The 19,720-nt window shown below is 50.9% G+C and overlaps 1 protein-coding gene across 4 annotated transcripts in view; it reads left to right on the forward strand.

Annotated features, from left to right (window-relative positions):
• GNAO1 (G protein subunit alpha o1) overlaps positions 1-19,720 on the forward strand; it is a 169,993-nt gene that overhangs the window by 86,212 nt on the left and 64,061 nt on the right. For all 4 annotated transcript variants that reach the window (XR_004619000.1, XM_011231771.3, XM_011230660.3 and 1 more), the window contains exon 3: positions 4,679-4,820. Coding sequence is in view for 3 of the 4 variants with exons in the window: in XM_011231771.3 (XP_011230073.1) it covers positions 4,679-4,820 (142 nt within the window). In the remaining variant the exon portion in view is untranslated. The remainder of the gene's footprint in view (positions 1-4,678; positions 4,821-19,720) is intronic.

Consider the following 19,720-nt stretch of genomic DNA (forward strand, 5'->3'; position numbering starts at 1 on the left):
TAAATAAATAAATAAATAAATAAATAAATAAATAAATAAAAATAACCCTGACCAGACACTGCTTTTCCTTGCCCCACACTCCTTGGGCTGATATCGCAGGACACGTTCTGATACTTTGTGAGATTTCTGGGTCCTCTGGGAGCCTGGAGATAGGGATCTAGGGCAGAAGCAGCTCTGCCTCCCAGCATCTGTCTGACGGTCATGAGTAGGGTCTCGAATGCCGCTCTGACACTTACCAGCTGTGTGACGTCAGGTAAGTGGCTTAATCTCTCCGAGCTTCTGTTCTCTCATTGTAAAGAGGTGATAATAGTTTTTATCTCCTAGGATTGTTCTGAAGATTAAATGAGAGAGTACATGTAAAGCCCTTTAGGCAGAGAGCAAACCCTCCGACAGCCACGGCTGTTACTGTTTTGTTCCTTTCTACCAATGAAGGAAATTCTGTTTGGGGGGTTTGACTTTAGAATGTGGGTATTACTACTCATAGCTGCCATTTATTACATACTTACAATATGAGAGGCACTCTGCAGTTATTCCTCACAACTGTTCCTTGCAGAGTTCGAGAAACCCAAGACCTGAGGGGTTAAATCCTTTACCAGTGACACCCAGCTCATCAGTGGTAGAGCTGGGGTTGCCTGCATCTGTCTGGCTCCTGAGCCCAAGAAGTCAGCCTCCCACTGCTCTACTCTGCCTCCCTGGATGACATGGGGAAATAGAAAATAAAGGGGCCTTAAGTGATACTTGTAAGGATATATGCCTCAAATCACTGCTGGGGGGAAAGAAGATGAGGAAGGTGGCATGAAAGCAATACTGGAAGGACAGACACGAAAAACATCAGTGTTTTCCTCTGAGCAGTGGGATTACTAACAGTACCTTTTTTTTTTTTTTTTTTTTTGGTAATGTTTTATATGGTCCAACTTTTCTTACTTAGTAGTAAAGCCAGTATACTTACTACTTGGGAGACGCCAATATAAAATTCTACCGTGAAACTGGAAGCCCAATTTTAAGCTAATATAAGCCTGTTTGAACAAGTAATGGAACTAATAATCATGACTAGGGCAAGTTTTCCCCATATTGCATCATTTCTGCAAGCCTGCCCTGAAGCTTCTTTATCTTAGGCCACCCCGGGCCGGGCCGCAGCCTGAGACCTTCCAGGTGGTTTTCTACCCAGTCCAGCCCGAGGGCTGAGATGGCGGAGAGGAGTGCAGTGTACTGGAGGACCCCTGCGCTACTCCATTAGGCCAATTACTTAATCTCTCAGGCTCACTTCCTCTTCTGTCAAATAGGTATAATAAAAACCTACCCTCCCTGCCTTATTAGGTGCTGTAATTACTGATACTAATGGGTGTGAAAGATTATAGTTCCGTCCCTAGTGGGGCAAATCCTGAAGGCAGCCAAGGGTCTAGAGACTATTCCCAGGAGAGTGGTAAGGCCGCTGGTCCAGAATGAGGAATGAGAAACTCACTGCACTGGCTTCTTTGGACAGAGTATCATGCGGACTCGCAGATCCCAGCTGCCCCTCTCAGGTCACCCAGCAGGTCCCACCCTCGGAGGGGAGTCTGGTCATGGAGCCTGGGTAACAGTGGGCTTTTTTACATAGCTTTGAAGTTGTCTAAAATTTACACTATATGTCTTAAATTACCATGTTCACTGTTAAGTGCTTCATGTATATGAATTTTTCAACAGTATATTTCCATTTTATCCCTCCCGTCCTTTGTGCTATTGTTGCATAAGTTTTAGTTTTACGTGTGTTACAAATATCACAATACCTTTTTTTAGCCTTTTTCCTCTCTTTGCTTCAGTGTGGATAGTTTCCGTTGCTTATTATTCAAGGTCACTAATCTTCTAAGAGTTAATCCCATATGGTGAAATTTTTATCTTAGATACTGTATTTTCATCTCTTGCTGTCCCATTCTGTTCTTTTTTATGTCTTCCATTTCTCTACTCATTATGTCCTTGTTTTCCTTTAATTTCTTGAAAATATTTTGAATAGGTGTTTTTAAAGCCCTGCTGTTAATTCCATCATCTCTGTCACTTTTGAGTCTGCTTCTGTTGACTGATTTTTCTCCTGGTTGTGGGTCACACTTTACTCCTTTGCATCGCCGGAAACTTTGTATTGGATGCTGAATATTAAAAATATTATATTGTTAAGTGTCTGATTTTGTTGTCCTCATCTAAAGAGTGTTGGACTTTATTCCATCAGGCAGTGAAGTTACTTGTGAGTCAGCTTGATGTTTTTGAATCTAATATGTGAGCTTTGTCAGGGCGGGTCTAAAGTGGATTTTACTCTAGGGCCAGTTTAACCCTACTACTATGGCATGAGTCTTCTGGAGTCTCTGCTGAGTGTCATCAGCGTTCAACAAGGGCTCTCTACTCTGCCTGGTCAGAACTTGCACATCTCCCAGGCTTGGGTGAGCTTTGGGAAGTGTTCAGCTTATAAGCTCCCTGATGCCCCTTGCTGAGCTCATGCAGTCCCACCCTATTCAGCCCAAGACTCAAGGAGATGCCTATTTAATGCATGGGGAGCTTCCTCTCTCTCTGTAATTTTCTTTCTCTGGTGCTTTGCCCCCAGAATCCCAGTTCCCTCAGCCTTCTTGAACTTTGATCTTTACCTCATCAGCTTAGTAAGACTTCTGTGTTCTGCTTGGGCTCTCCCTCCCTGCATTGAGGGCTGCTAAATGCCTCCAGGTGAAAAGCCATGGCAATCACAGGACTCACCAATTTGTTTCCCTTGTCTCCAGGATCACAGTCCTGTACTGTGTCTGAAACTGCTTGTTTCATATATTTTCTCCAATTTTCTAGTTATTTAAAGCAGGAGCTAGCAATTTCCTTTAAGATCCCTGGGGGGTAGTGCACCAATGATCCAGACTGGGTGTATCCTCCCTCTAGAAACTTGTACAGAAATGGATTTAGGGTTAATGAAGTCCCTGAAAAGTTAGAAGGGTCATTCTGATCTGCTTCTTGGAGAAACCCAAGATAAAGACTCACCACCCAGTATCAAGTCAAATTTTACAACAAGAATTGTTGGTGTCCATCAACTGGTGGTTGATAAATAAAATGTGGTATATCCATACAATGGAATATAATTGGACAATAAAAAGAAATGGAGTCCTGAAAAATGCTATAACATGATGAATCTTGAAAACATGGTGCTAGGTGAAAGAAATTAGTTATGAAAGACCGGATATTGTATGATTCCACTCATATGATATGTCCAGAATAGGCAAGTCTACAGAAATACGATATAGATTAGTGGTTGCTTACTGGGCATGGGGGGTGGGGGAGGTGACTACTAATAGGTAGAGTTTCTTCCAGGGGGGGTGGGGGACAAAATGTTCTAAAATTAGACTGTAGTGATCATTATCCAAACTCGTGAATGGACGAAAAAACATTGACTTGCACGCTTTGAGTGGATTGTATGGTATGTGAATTGTATCTCAGTAAAACTGTTTTTAAAAAAAAGAATCGTGAGCGATTTCCTTCGGTACTGAAGGTAATGAAGGGATGGAAAGGTGCTGTGGTGGGGTGGAAGAGAAGCCTCAGCTCTTAGACTGGTGTATGTACGTACTGTAAGTAGTATTCAATCCTGAACTGAAAAAAATGTGACCCGTGAGGAGTTTGCATGATTTTCTTGGGGGAGGTGGTGGCTACTCTCTGATGTTAGTCTTTGGAACCCCTTCTCTCCTTCTTAATTACGTCAACCAGAAGAGAATTCTTGCCAAGTTTTGTTTTTTTATCACCTCTGCCCAGCCTTCTCTCCTCTCTGGAACCTCGTCAGCAGCAAGCATGTGTTTAGTGACTACTGTCTGAAGGGAGAAGGGACATTAGGGCCCATCTGGCCTTTCCCCTGACCTCAGAGGAACCTGAGAACAGGAGGGCCGAGAGTGCCACGTGGCCTCTGGGAACTGTGATATCATCTTTGTGTCCTCTGTGTCATTGTTCAGAGCCACCAGAATAAGGGTGACATGGTAGTCAAATCCCAGCCAAGGACAGAAGAGTAGGCACCCTCCTTCTGTAGGGTCTTCTGTCGTCAACGATGAAGACGGTCCATTTTAAAGGAGGACTCTTCAAGCACTGTGAGTTTTCTGCGAAAGAAAAGTTGTTATTCATTTGCAGGCTTCTTGTGGGGGTCTTCTTTTTTTAAGATTTTATTTATTTGTTTATTTGAGAGAGAGAGAGGGTGAGTGAGAAGAGGGAGAAGCAGGCTCCCCGCGGACCCCAGGATCATGATCTGAACAGAAGGCGAATGCTTAACCGACTGAGCCACCCAGGAGCCCCACAGGCATCTTCATCAATATAATTCTAAGTGGAAATTTAGGTTAAGACCTTGAGCTTTACTTAAAAATACTAACGGCCAACATTTATCGAATGCTTACTGCGTGCCCCTCCTTTTCGAAGCACTTTCAAGTGTAATCAGCACCTTGCCGACTGATATTTCTCTCACTCTATATAACGAGCATAAAAAGGCTACGTTTCTTTTTGCCACTATTCTGGTTTTTTGCTGAATTTTCAGTAATTCAGGTTGATTCTTCCTTCAGCTCAGGAATTCAGCATCAGGTTGGACCCAGCCCTCGGCCAGCTAAGCCGGGAGGTTGGCCCCAGAGGCTTCACATGCCCGGTGCTCTTGGTGCCACATGAGGACAGTGCACTCATCAGGGGGGTGTGTGTGCTTTTTCCCTAGGATCATCCACGAAGACGGCTTCTCGGGAGAAGATGTGAAGCAGTACAAGCCCGTTGTCTACAGCAACACCATCCAGTCCCTGGCAGCCATCGTCCGGGCCATGGACACTTTGGGCATCGAATATGGTGACAAGGAGAGAAAGGTAGGCTGCTGAGCCCACAGACACAGTAAGGAGAGGGCCTGTCATCTTTATAATGCTGGCTACCTTACAGGAACCAGAAGAGACTCCTGTCTGTGATAGAGAAGGCTAGTCGCCAGCCTAAGCCAGTGCACCAGTCAGCCTCGCAAATAGAGTCAAACGGGCGTAGGTGATGGGCACACCTCCAAAGCAAACTCGCCAACGACAACAGTCACAAAATGTCGGGGTTTATTTTGCATATGACAAAGGGTTGGTGATGTCCTAAATTGGGACTCCCGCAGCATTGTGCAGGTACTTGCCCTTGGGCAGTTAACTTGAACAGAGGTATTTCTCAAACCAGAGGAGCACCACCAGAGCACCGTCTCCCTCCTTAGGAGAGCGTTCCTTGCCTTCTTGGGAGCGGGGTGTGGCTGTTTGAATTTGACTCTCTTTCCTCCTTAATCACGGAATGTGTTGTCTGCCTCTCCCAGGTGAGTCTGAGGACCTCAGGGGCTCTCCTTCCTGCAGGAAGTTGATATCCTAGAACAGGGACTGTTACTCTTTTTTTTTTTTTTCCTAAGTTTTTCTTTAAATTCCAGTGAGTTAACATACACTGTTAATATTCATTTCAGGTGTACAATTTAGTGATTCAACAGTTACATACAAAGGACTGTTTTTCATTTGAGTTCCCAGGTGTCTGATAAGTGGTGAATGGAATAAGTGTATAAAAGCCTCTTACTTGCAAACATTTGCATTCACGGTAAGACTGAAGCATATACAGCTATGCTTGGCAAAGCTAAATAAAACAGAGAGGAAAGGAAGGAAAAACAGCCTTAGAGAATTCTATCCAGAAGTAGCTCTTTGTCCCCCGGTGGGACTGTGAATCCCAGCAACCCTTTCCTTCTGTCCTGGAGGGCAGAGAAGCGGAGCAGATGGGGAGGTCTTTGAGCGCCTGGGCCCCACATTGGAGCCTTTAGATAGAGAGAATTAATCTCTGATTAGTGTGTGATTCAGTTGTGCCTTGTATACATATCCTGTCTTTGCTAAAAAAAGATCATCTCCCTCACAGAGGAAAACTATCCTTGCCTTTGGCTCTGATGTGGAATCTGTAACAGATAGCTTTAAATGTAAAAGTCAATATTTTATGCGCAACATTCTAATTCCAAGGGGCATAGTCAGCCCAGCTCTGGCTTGGGCTCCTCCTCCACCGGGGGAGTTGTTGATGGAGGGTGTGTCCGAGGGAAGCTGGGGGCCCCCATCCACTGCTCCCCTGGGAGGCCTGGTCCAGCAGCTCGTTTTGCAGAGGGAGCTCTTCCCACCTGCCGCCTGGGGGACCAGCTTTGGTTCCAGCCGTAGAGCCAGGGCCTGTGGAAAGAGGGGCACCACTAGTGCTGGTCTTATTTCCATTAAGTATAAACTGATGGCTTCTAGCGGGCCAGGCACTGTGCTGGCTGCTGGGGATACAGGAATGAACACAGTGGGGGTAGCACCCCGAGAAACCAGGCATCCAGCACATACCTATTCACATCATCAGAATCGGCCAAGGTGGAAACAGAGCTCCGCTCATTTTAATAATAACGGCCACAGTGGTAATAGGAAGGGCTGTCGTTTACTGAGCACCTCGTCACTGCCAGGCACTGAGCATTTTATGTATGTTAACTCATTTTAATTAACTCGGGCATGAAAGCCCAGAGCAGGAAATGCCTGGTGCAATCTTTAGACAAGGAAGGGCCACGGGCCTCTTGGCCAGAGAGAGAGCAAGGTGCCTGAATCTCTGTTCCCCAAATGTCAGCTACCGTACAAAAGGCATATGTGTCCACAGCACGTGCCCTCCACACTTACACACACGTACATTCATACACGGCCGGTGAGATCTTCCAAGAGTACGTGTGTTCACTGCCATGCCTGCCTCCTAACCATTTCCTTCCCAGAAACTTCCTCCCCTGATTAAAACCCAGAAAAGTCAATATGACTTTGGAATTCTTTTCTCCTTCAGTTCTGAAAGCACTACTTATTCCTGTGGGACCCCCCCCCCATTTGATTATCCTGGACAGAGAGGTGATTGCTTGGGAATGGCTGGGAATACGATCTATCAAGGACTCTTCTGGGGGCCCCTGGGGCCTCTGTGACTGTTTCTCTTCTGTAAGGTATCCCCCTCAAGACAGTCATCAGGTAGGAGGCCAGGGAAGGTACTAGTGCAGAGGGAGACCAGGAGCAGAGTGGAGATGGAGCCCAGTCCTGTTACGGTGGGTGGCACCATGGCAGGTGCCTGACCCATCTCCGGGGCAGCACAGGCTCCTCAGACACAATCCTCCTGGCTGACAAAGGCCTCCAGGCCCTTGGGTACCACCTCCCCCTCTTAGGTCACCTGTGAGGAGCAGAAAAGTTGACTCAAGACTCAGTCCAAAGTGAGCCAGACAGCTGGGGAAGGTATTGTCTGGAAGAGCGCTGGCGTGAATTTGCTGTCTGGGAAGCTGAGTTCAGGGATCCCTATACATTAATCTGGGTGGGGGTGTAGAGGCAGCTATTTTAGACTAAAAGCTTCCCCTGGACCTGGAAGGAACATGTGTGATGAAACTTGACTATGAGAAGGAGGCAGCCATGGGAGCAGAAGGGGACAAAGGTTCCTAGCAAGCACCAAAGTCCTGAGAGAGGAGTGAGGCTGGCATGTTGGAAGAGAGAAAGCCTGAACCACACCCTGGAAGAGGGGTGGGGCCCTGGCATACTGGACACCTTCCAGTCAGGTCTGTCTACAGCCAGCCAGATGGTGCCCAGATGCCCTGATCCCAGGGCTGGGTCTCCAATCTCTTTCTCTTTCCTCTCTCAGGACCAGGGGAGCAGGGGGGTTGGCCACCTGGAGGATCCACTGTTTGGATGTTGTGAAAACTGTCCCATGCAGAGCAGATCCAGATTTGTGTTTTGGCCTCAGAAGACCTCCTTTACTCTCTTGGCTTCTCCACCTCTGCCCTCCTCCCCCAACTGATCACAAAATATCTAGAGGAAGACAGCCCCACATCCAGAGCCTGCTTGGGCCTGCCAACTTTGCAGTCTCCATACAAAGAAGCATCTAGAAGCTTCCTTGCGGTACCCAATTAGAACAGGTGTCCCTGACTTCTCTTGGAAGCTGGCTCATCACCCACCCGGCCCCCCAGTGGAGGGAGGAGTGACTGGTTTCTCCTTCAGCCTCTCTGTGCTTGAGCCCAAGCCTGAAGAAGCCACTACATGGGGCAAGCAGCAGAGATCCACTTACAACAATCTGGGGCTTCCACACCCCATGCCCCAGTCACATCAGACCACAGACCCTCTCCCCAAAGACACCACACACTCCCATGCCTCCAGGCCTTGGCTCAGGCCATACCCTCTGCCTCCAATGCCCTTCTCCCCTTCTCTTCCTCTTGGAATTCCTACTGTTGAGTGAGACCCAGCTTAGCTCCCTTCTCTTCCATGAAGGTTTTCTCTTCTGGCCCCTGGACGGTGAAACTCAGCTCAAGGCTTTCTCTCCATTGAGCATTTACTCATGCACTGGTATGAAGATTGGTTATGTTACTCTTTCCTTAGAGCAGTGACCCTTGTGCTCTAGGGTGATCAAAACCCATTTGAGCAGCTAATGAAAGCAGTGAGCCTTCTCTCTAGAACAGTGCACACAGGCACACATCTGGGAAATTTTGATACAGTTTCAGGAGGGCTCTGGCACTTGTAAAGCCTGGAATAAGAACTCCTTCATGATTTCAGGTCCTTCTGCACAAGGCCTATGTCATTCATCTCTTGGTCCCCTCCTTACCCAAACAACCTGCACAGGGCTCAGAATATAGTAGGCCTTCAAAAAAAATCCCTTGAGTGGAATGACATATCTAACTTCCTTCGCTGTCAGAGAATAAAGGAAAAGTACCTATAATTCATCACTAAATGAGCAGACGTTGCTTGAGTACCTACTATGGGTAGACTTTATGCTAAGCCCTGTGTAAAGATCCAGAGGTATGTGACACAGAGCCTTTAAGGAGCTGATCTTGTTAATGACTATATGGGAGGGGGGAAAAAGAGAGAGTGGGGAACAAACCATAAGAGACTCTTAAGGATAGAGAACAAACTGAGGGTTGATGGAGGGGAGGGAGGTGGGGGATGGGCTAAATGGGTGACTGGCATTAAGGAGGGCACTTGTTGGGATGAGCACTCGGTGTTGTATGTAAGTGATAAATCACTGAATTTTACTCCTGAAACCAATATTACACTGTATGTTAACCAACTAGAATTTGGGAAAAAAGGAGTTGATTTCCTTGGGAAAACAGTGCTCATAAGCTGAATGTGTTCAGCCATCAGGGGCAGTCAGGGAGAGCCTCTTAGAGGAAGTGAGGCTGGCACTGACCTTGAAGCAGGGGTGTGGCTTGGCAGGGGCGGGTGTGGGTCAGGAAAAGGACTTGAAGCAGGAAGAACAGGAGTAAAGGCAGTGGGTTGGTAGCGACCAAAACAGATCTCACGGACAGAGAAAGCCAGTGGCCGGAACAGAGGGTTAGGATATGGCAGGTGTGGGGGAGTTAGACGATGCAGTGAGTTCCAGATGGGATGGGCCTTGGAAGGTGCACCAAGGAGGCTGGGTTTTATCCTGGTGGCAGCAGGCAGCCATTATTAGATTTTTGAGCTGGGGACGGGTGGAATGAAAGTTTTTTAGGAGACTCTCGTGATGGACCGTGTAGGGGTGGGTGGGGAACTGTTGGGAGGAGGACTGCAGGTAGGGATGCAGGCAGGGGAGCTACAGTGAATGGCATGCTTGCAGAGCCCAGTTCTCCACGGGGGTTGGAAAGGAAGGGCCACAAAGGGATGTATGGTGATGAGAGGAAGATGAGGGCCTGGGATTGGTGGGTTGCTGGGGCAGAAGGGCAAGAATCAGGAGACTGGCTGACTAAGAGCAAATAAAACCTCCAGCAAGCAGCCAGCGAGCAGGAGGTGGGGCTGGACTGCGCTCAGTGTGCCGAACCTAGCGGGCTGCCGGGTGGGAGCGATCAGCAAACAGATGGATCAGAGAACCGAAGCTTTAGGAATTAGAGGTGATAATAATAGTGACTTCCAGTCTGTATGTTTCAGGGCCCAGTTTAAACAATTGGCATTAATTACTTAATCCTAACCACCACTTGTGTAGTGGGTGCTATGGTTATCCCTCACAAGTGAAAAAAATGAGGCCAGGAGGCTCAGTGACTTGCCCAAGGTCGTGTAAATATATACGTATGTGATCCAGATAGGACTCCTAACGAAGCTGTCTCCATGTGCTTTAGGTCCAGAGCAGAGTTTAAATAGGCACAGCACAATCAGGCTCAACAGATCTTTAAAAGAATCTCATTTTCTATCCCAAGTCTCTAAAAATATGAAAAGGGACCCAAAGGACAACTCCCACTGCTTTTCTCATATATCTTTTTCCGTCGTCTTCCTCTTGTCTGCCCCACCCCTACTGTCTTGTGCTGCTGTCTCCCCCCAAATTCTGCAGACACCCCCTCTCTACCCCCAGCCTGAAAGGCTTTCCCTCCCTTGGCCTCTTTCTCCTTCTCTCTCCCCCACCTTTTCTCTCCCTCCTTCTTCCTCTCCTCTCTGCCTGCAAGAGGTTCCCTCTCTTCCTCTCCTCTCTCCCTTTCCCCATCTGTTCCTCTCCCTCCATCTCTCCTCCCCCCACCTCCTTTCTCCCACCCTCTCCTCCTCCCTCCTTCTCTTCCTCTCTCCCCCTTCTTCCCTCTGCTCTCTCCCACCTTGCACTCCCCCCCACTCCCCCGCCGGCTCATTATCATGTAAATTGTCTTAACCTTTGGAGCTGTGTCTCTCCCGCTCCTGCTTCCTTCGTTCTCTGCCCAGGGCCTGCATCTGCATCACAAAAGCAGAGAAACTTGTCTGGCAGAACTGGCCTGAACTCCCACACTAGAAGAAAGAAAGGCTGGGGGAAACCGGACAATTACAGGATTAGAAGGTTCAGTTAGACCAATAGGGGGATGGAGAAACAATCCCGTGTTAATAGATTTTATCACACACGTACGTATAAACATACATAACATTTATGTGCGTGTCTGTGTATACTTACATATATAACATGCCTTGTAAACTAGCGGGGCAGTAGGAAGAAGAAATGCCTTGAACTTGTAGGAGGATTTATTCAGTTGAAAATACTCTCGTTTTCATTTGTTCACCATCTGTACAGATGCTTATTTCTCTCATTAAATTATAAACTTTTCGAAGACAGAATATAGGTCTTCAGTTACAATGCCTGACATAAGAAGTATTGGATACTGTGTTCCTGTCCCAGCTGTACCACCGCTCTATGGCCCTGTGTACATTATTGAACCTCCTCAATGCTCAGTGTTTGTGACTTTAAAATGGGCATAATCCTAATACCTTCTTCATTCACCTGCTATAAGATTAAATGAGATAATGCATGCGAAGTGCTTAGGATAGTGCCTGACACATAGAAAGTTCTCAGCTCATTTTAACTCTTGTTCTTTTTGTTGTTTTTCTTTAAAATTATTGATAAGATCTTGATGGATTATCCTTACAAGGTCTTAGTGAGGACTGGGTACAGTTTTATCTACATTTTGCCTGTTAGGAACAGAGGCACAGGGTCACTGACCTAAACAGGACTGAAGATTGGTGCTGGTTGGCTCGGCTGCCTGGTGCTCCTCTGTCCCACCAAGGGGCTTCATTAGAACTGCCCGTGCCCCCCCCCCGCCTTGGCCCCCCAGAGATAGTGGCAGTTCCTTGGAGAGGCAGAATCACATTTCACACTTGGTTTCCAGAATGTCATTGGATCTCCTCTGGTAAAAGAAATCTTGACATTTAAGTTACACAGTGGAGCTCAGAACCCTATCTTTTTTTTTAATCAGGGAAATATTGTGGTATCATCTCCACAGCGGCGTGTTCACCCTGTAGTTTGCATGAATTCTGAAACAAGGATGCTGTCTGGCCTGTGTCTGCCTGAGTCCCCTGGGGCCTGGAGGAATGGCGGTGGCTGTCAGATCTGATGGGGGTGGGGGAGGCGATGGATGAAGGCCTCAGTGCACCTATGCCCAAACCTGAGGCCAGGAAGAGGCTTCTGCCGGCCACGCACCACACACCAGAGCTCTCCAGCTACACCCGCAGGCCCAGTCCTGCTCTGACCCTCTGCCTGGCCAGATGGGTAGAGTTGAAAACTCCTCCATTCAAGACCATCTAATTCTACTGCTCCATGTTGCACATGGGGCGAAATAGGCCCCATCTGGCCCAGACAGGAAAGGGACTTACTCAAGGGATGATGTGGCAGCCCCAGGACTAGAACGTCAGGGTTCTGGAATCACGGTTCACTTCTCTTTCCCTGACCAGTCTGCCTCAAATTTCCCAGCCAACGTGGGGCCTCATTTTCTTTCATTCGGTTGGTCAGTTAGTCATTTCACAAATACTTACCGAGCACTCACTTCCTGGCAGAGCACGCATAGGACAGCGGGGTTGGATACAAAGATAAAGAGGTAGGGTCTCCCAAGCTTGGGCAGAGATCGTGTTCCTAGGATTAGAAGGTAGACTTCGTGATTCCTAAGGCCTCAAGCGGCTCTGACATTCCAGCTCTGTAGGACTCGGTGTGGCCAGGTCAGCCCCCTCCCTGTGGTCCAAAGCCAGATGAGGCCCCCGGTTCCAGCTCTGGGACTGGCGCCCATTATCTAAGCTCTGCCATAAGGAGCCCCAGATCTGGCCGCTGAAACCTGGGCCCAGGGTTGCGGCACCAGCCTCGTCCGCCTGCACGTTTCCCACATCACTGTGTTCAGTGCAGAGCAGGGGTCAGTGGGTAGATGAGTTCATGAGTGACTCCACTCATCCAGCAGGTGTGTGCCCCCTCGGGCCAAGGGCTGGGCTTGAGAGGGGAGCCTCCTGTGAACAGGACAGACCCAGGGCTTGCCCTGAGCAGACACATCCATGGAGGAGGGACAGAAAGACACAGAACACACTTCTTTTCGTGCCTTCTCGACCTGCTCAGTGCAGAGAGCAAAGGGGGCCGGAGCAGCCTCCTTTGTTCCCCATGTATTCGTCCATGCAGGTGTGTGTCCCTGCCCCCAAGGGCCACAGGCCCTGAGGTGGGTGATGATGACGGAAGTAGTAATAGTGTCCTACCTCAGTGGCCGTCTGAGTGACATGAGTCAAGAAGCACGAGCTCCTAGAGCAGGGCCTGGCACACAGTAGGTGCGCAGGAGAGGTGAAGTAGTGTTCGGATCATGTGCCTGGAAGCAAAGTGGCAGCTACTCTAGTTTTAAAAGGTCGCTTAGGCGCGGAAGATGAAGGTGAGGAGGGAGGCGGGCCTTCTGGGCGGAGGGTGACAGGAGCTGAGAAGACATAGGGGAACACTGCTTTGGCTCAGGGCCTGTCCTGTTGTCAGCTGCCCAGCCTAGAGGAACGGTAGGGAAGCCGGAGCAGGCGCGAACACGCTGCTTCGTGCATGGTTGGCATTTAGTGAAGAGATGCTGCTGAGGGGAAGATGAGGGTTCTCAGCTGAGCGCTGGTTTGCTAAGGGCTTTGTCGAAAACCTTTTCCTGAATGTTGGTAAAATGCTAAGCCATCCCCTGCCTTAGTAAGTCTAGTGTTGAGAACACATCACGGGTCCGGCTTGTTGTTGGAGGATCACCCTGGGCCCTGGGATCCTCTCTGTGGTCCAGNACCTGGGGGGCTGTGGTCCAGGCCCAGAGATGAAGGACATTCTTCTAGGAGGCTGGGCTCAGGATGCTTTCCCAGGGCCTCCTGAAGAAATTGCTTTGGGGACGGAGTTTTCGGAAAACAGTTTACCTCGAAGAAAGCCCACATTCTTCCTGCCCTGAGGCCCTTGACCCAGAGACAGCAGGCCAAGTCTGAACACACTGTGTGAGCCTGTTCTTTGAGAAGCAGGGGCAGAATGCCATCACAGCTAGCGAGGCATCTGCCGTTCTGGATTTCAGGTAGTTGCGCTCTTAACTATGAAGGGTAAGTGCTCGAGCCAGTCACCCCACGTTTCACTATGTAAGTTAGCATGTTTTTGACTGCGAGGAAAACACACCCACCCAACAGTGTCCTAAACCGTAGGGACCACCGTGGTCTCGTTGGACAGGGACGCCTGAGCGTCGGCACTCCCAGGGCTCAGGAGCAGGGCCCCGTCGGCACTCGTGGGGTTTCTAGGTGCTCTTGGTTCCAAGATGGCAGGAAACACACCTCTGCACGAGGAGTCCAGAGGCAGGTGGACAAAGCAGAGCAGCCCAGCTTCTTACTCCGCATTGGCCTAGCAGTAAGGGAGCCGAAGAAAGCAGAACTGTGGCCTTTTTTGCCTTTCTAGTGGGGCACACAGGCAGAGGGCAGCTCGGGGATAGCATGGGGTACCGCCTGCCACCCTCCCCACAGGCGGCCGTGCAAGGCAGACGGGCCCGTGAAAGTGGCGTGCCGAGGTGATGGGAAGCCGTGTACAAAGCTGGGGGCTTACTTGTGTGAGGGCCCTCATCCCCTCCGTGGCGGCTCTGCTCTCATGACCGCACCACCTCTCACAGACCCTCCTCCTAATATCATTACACTGGGAACTAGGTGTCAACACAGGAATTTGCAGGGTGGTAGGAACACAAACATCCATCTGCAGCACCCACAGAGGCTCAGAAAGTCGATGTTGTCCCCAGGGGCACCAGAGATGAGAAAACAGCCGGTGGCAGGTGAATCCTGTCAGCCTAAAGCTGGTGGCAGAAGTCCAGGGGAAGAATGTCCATCCAGAGGATCCGGAGCAGGGCTCCCTGGGCCCAGCATGGTAGTCAGGCACCCTTGGCCCCACCCTTCCCCAGCACCCCAACTTCTGTGGCTCATCAGGTGTCGCCAAGGCCACAGCCAGCCCCGGCCCCCATCTGGCCCCATGTCCCTTCCATGGCATGTCAAACAGAGGGGTGTTAAGGCCAGGCCGCTGTGTTCTTTGTACGTTCACATGTTACTTGCAAGGCAACCTACAGTGGTCTGGTGTCACTACCAAAGACCCTTCTCCAGACAAGTTAGGACTCTTTTGGTCATAAGTATAGAAGGCACCATCAAACTGGCTTATGAAAAAAAAGTCACCTGGCCCCAGGATTAAGAAGTCTAGAGGTACAGGGGCGCCTGGGTGGCACAGCGGTTAAGCGTCTGCCTTCGGCTCAGGGCGTGATCCCAGCGTTATGGGATCGAGCCCCACATCAGGCTCCTCTGCTATGAGCCTGCTTCTTCCTCTCCCACTCCCCCTGTGTGTTCCCCCTCTCGTTGGCTGTCTCTATCTGTCAAATAAATAAATAAAATCTTTAAAAAAAAAAAAAAAGAAGTCTAGAGGTACAGCTGCAGGTGAGGCTTGATTCAGCAGCTCCCATGACATCCCTGGCTTCTCCTCAGTGTTCCACTCTGTCCCACTGTGTAGCCTTGGGCTCCACAAAATCGCTCTCTCACGTTGCCTCTCACTGGCTACAGCAGTTAAGTACCTCTTCATACCACACCTGACCTGTAAGCGTGCATCCTGGGACATACAGAGATGGGGTGCACCTTGCCAGCTCTTCCCTGAACAGCTCCCTGAGTCCTGGGGGTCCCTCTCTCTCGGTGGCCCTGTTGGATCCCATTCCCATCCCTTCACCGCTCACTGTGACTAGCGTTTATCAGGGGCTAGAGCCGGGCTTTGGAGTCGGAGAGACATGACCTTGATCCCTGGCCCTGCCTTTCACTGCGTGGGACTTCAGGCTGGTCACCCGCTCAGGGCACCTTAGATTCCTCATCTGAAAAGTGAGGGTAATAGCACTACCTGCTTACAAGGTCGCTCTGGTTAAAAGAAGTAATGCAGATTAGGAGCTAAGCAATGTGCCTGGTAAGCGCTCAGTAAACCACTATTGTTTTCATCTTCCTCTTACCCCACTTCGCCGCCTGTCTGATGAAGAGCCAGGACCAGAAGCCTGGACATGGCAGGTGTTTCAACATTGGGGTGAAGAGTTAGTGCCAGGTCAAAGAGGTGGCCTCACCATACCTGCCCGGCTAGGAGAGCAGCCCCGCAGCTCCTGCCCTCTTGCTGGCTTTGCAGGAGTGGAACTGACGAGCATAGTTCCTGAACCAGAGCGCAGCAAGGCCTGAGAGAAGCCAAAAGAGGGAGAGACAAGGAGAGAAGATGCAGGGCCACAGAGAGGGAGGAGAGGCAGGTGGTTCTAGGTGGCATTTGCCTAGAAAGCACGTGAGGTAGTTCTTCATGAGTAGAAGGTTACCCACTGGGTGCCCTGAGTCTGGGGGTGCCTAACACCATGCCTGGCAGCTGCTTATACATTTGTGTTAGGGTGGTCTATGGCCCTATAAGTGCCATTCCCACAGCGAGCCCCTCCTCAGGCCCTGCGGGTGTAGATGTCTGCTCCCTCTCGGACGTGCCCACGTCTGTCTCTCATTCACTCGTCCATTCATTTGAGAAACCTGTGTTCCGGCCATGTCTGCGCTGGCAATGTGCCGAGCCCTGGGTGAGCAGAAACAGGCAGGGGTGCTGCTGTCTGGGAAAAGATGGACACCCCTTAGAAACTCAGAGAGCTGAGAGCATCCTGGCTGCAGGTCCGACCTGGCCTGTGCTAGAGGATGAGGTGTCTGACAAAGAGGAGCAGGGACTGGCATGAGTGAGGCAAACAAGAGCGGGATAGAAGAGGCAGGACATTGCAGCCAGGTGGAGCAGCATGTGCAAAGGCCCTGAGGCAAGGAGTCCTGGCCAAGTCTTGAAGAAGGCCAGTGTGGCTGGTGCCCAAAGGTCTTGGGGGCAGAGGGGTAAGAGATGAGGCTGAAGAAGGAGACAGGGGGCCAGCCAGACGAGAGGAGCTTCTCAGCCATGGGAGGACTTTTGGCTTTGTTCATAGCTCCGAAGGAAGCCACTGAAGGTTTTTCCCTATGGCTGCTGGATGGAGAATGGCCAAGTAGCAGCAAGAATGGCAACAGGGAGAGGAGCAGAGAGGCTCCTGTGGGCATCCAGGGGGAGAGGGACATAGCGTGTCCCAAGAAGGGACTGGGCCTCACTCTGGGTCTGCCCACCACCCACCTGACTTGAGACCCTGTGCCATATGACCGCACTGGACCACGGACTGCTCCAGGCACACCGCCTCGGAGCCGGCCAGAGCCTACAGGTGTCTGTTGGGTGAGTGGATGGAGTTCCCCTCCATCCCTGCAGCAGATGGCACCCCAGGCCCCGAGCACAATGACAGCCCTGGCCTTCTTGCTGTGGGATCCAGGAACCTACTCCAGGCTTTGTGCATCTGGAGAGCTGTGGCCTCCCCACCCCAGCCCCTGACTTCAGTCCCTTCTGGATGTTCTGGCCTCAATTCCCTCAAACCCCTAGCCTTGGCCTCAGTGTCCTCATCAGTAAACTAGCGATAATTACATAATTATGATAACAAATAACCATGGACAGGGAGCCCTTGCACTGCAATGGACTCTTGCAAACCCAGCATGAGCATGTAACTTCCACTGACGCCCACAGGCCCTTCTGGCTCACACAGCGAGCTCACGTCACCCAGCACAAGGGCTGGCAGGCTGTGTTCCCTCCTTCCTCTCTCCCAAGGCAGCCCAGGAGCGTCTGACAGCTTCTTGAGGAGCTTGGACAGAGAGCATTCGCACACCCAGACTGCCCTCCCCCGGTATCTCTGGTCCGAGGTCCCCAGGGCGCAGTCCTGAAATAGCTCACTGCCAAATTAGGTCCAGTGTTTCCAGCTCTGTGGGCGCCTCCCCTCCTTTCCCAGCCCTCTATCTTCCTTCCTTTCTCCTTCCTGCCACACTTCCCTGCATGGTGCCCAGACCAGCTGGTTCCCCGATGACAATTGGCCAAAGAAAGGAAGGAGTGCTCTGGGCCCGGGGGGGGGGGGGGCCTGCTGGGGGCTCCACCACCGTTTGTAGGCTCTGCACCTGGGGGCCCGAGTGGCGGAGTACCTTGACTCCTGGATCCTGCCCTTCCCAGGACCGGGCCTGGGGTTCCACCCTGCAGCAAGAAGCCTGAGTGGGAGTCCCTGACTCTTGTGTCCTCCCGTGGAGAATGACCTGCGCCTCCTGGACGTGAAGCTCTGGGTGTGGCAGGCAAAGAACACAGGCTTCGGAGTCAGACAGGGACAGGGTCAAAACTGGACCCTCCTTCTTCAGCTCCGTGGCGTCAGGCAGGTTCCTCATGTACCCTAAACCTCAGCTTTCTCATCTGTAGAAAGGAACTGATACCAGTGTCTTTCAAGGGTGCCTGACTGGCTGAGGTGGTGGAGCGTGTGACTCTTGATCTGGGGGTTGTGAGTTCGAGCCCCCGCTTGGGTGTAGAGATTACCTAAAAATAAAATCTTAAAAAAAAAAAAAACCAAACAAACAACAACACAGCGTATTTCGGTCAGGACATAGGCTTACCTGCTGTAACCACGACCCCTAAATAACAGTGACATCGGTAAGAGAAAGGCATTTCTCTCTTGCCTCAGCCGCCCAGATGTGACCTGGGATCAGGCCCTTCTGCCCACAACTGAGAGGCTCTGTCACCTTCAAGGTCACTGCTTCCATTTCAGGTTGGAGAGGCTGCTCCAGCTACCCCTTCTAGCCAGCAGCAGGGGGAGAAAAGGAGAGGGGATGGATTGTTGAAGGCCTTGAGTGTCGGGCCAAGGCAGAGAGCTTCTCCATGGCGTGAGCCCAGGGGTTCGAGCTGGGGAAGAGCCGAGGTGCATCCCACCGGCACCGCATGGCGGGCAGGACGGCGCACGTCCTCAGATCCACTTTCATCCACAGCCCAGCGGTTCTCCCCTGGCCCTGGGCGTCAGGGTCTCAGAGCCTCATCTGCCAGCCGCCCTGGGCCCAGCCTCCCTCCACAGCACAGGTCTCTGCCTGGCCCCGCGCCTCTGCCCCTCCTCAGGGAAACGTCTCGGACCGTGTGGCTCTTCCCGCCGCTTCCCTTTCCCTGGCCCCCGCGTCCCTTGTGGATTATAATCACAGCTTTCCTAGTGAGCACTTGCCGTGAACGTACAATTTTGTGCTGGAAGCCTTGTTGACAGTCTGCTAGCCTAGGACTCCTCAGGCATCAGTCCCATGATGTGATCGCGCAAAACACGCTTGTCTTGTCGAGTAAGTTCGGGAACCCAGACTGCATCTCCTCTTGGGGAAGCACAGCACGCGTCACAGTGTCAGAGACACACCGAGCCCTCCAGAAAGGAAGCTTGTTGCTGAGTGTCTCATCCCGAATTTCCCACTGCTTTTTTTCTTTTTTTGAGTCATCCGATGAAGTTATGTAAGCTTTCCCTGCAACCTGCGTTCTCACTGAAGTCCTTTACAGAAGGGGAGACGGAGGCATGGTGGGAGGAGAGGCAAGAGGTGACATCACAGGTCACAGCAGCACTGTTTTCCAGACCGAGGGTTTTCTTTAGCACACTTCTCTCCTGTCCCTACAGGAAGCAAGAGCCACACTCCCACTTTCCAGTAACTGTTCCAGATCTTCCTTCCCTGCTCCAGAGTCCCCATCCCACGCCCCCCTTCAGATCTGGTCTCCCCTAACACTAGGAGGGCAGGGCCACTGTTGCTTCTGTGGGTGAGACACTGACCCCTGTGGCTAAGAGTAAAGCAGCGAACACTGGACCGGGGGTCTTGTTCTTTCATCCCTGAATTAGAGTGGGTTCAAGGTTATCCCTCTAAGACTTTCTCCCTCACCTGCACTCTGCTTGGGCCCAGAAGCACAGAGAAGGGCAGCCCCAGGCACCTCTGTAACCTGGTAACACTCCCCTGTGCCCACACTGTTCTAGGCACCGTCTCCATGTGAACGCATTTGGTCCTCAGCTTGTCCCTTGAGGGCATCCTGTTTCTTGCTGGGACCCTGACTGATGCATAGATTCCGTTACTGTCGTCATTCTGTGGATGGGAAAACTGAAGTTCAGAGCGAGGAACTAACAGTGAAGCCCGGGGTCACGCTGCTGTGGAGCAGGGGCAAAGATCGAAGTGTGCCT

Source organism: Ailuropoda melanoleuca, chromosome 12 (genome assembly GCF_002007445.2).
Source record: "Ailuropoda melanoleuca isolate Jingjing chromosome 12, ASM200744v2, whole genome shotgun sequence".
NCBI lineage: Eukaryota > Metazoa > Chordata > Mammalia > Carnivora > Ursidae > Ailuropoda > Ailuropoda melanoleuca.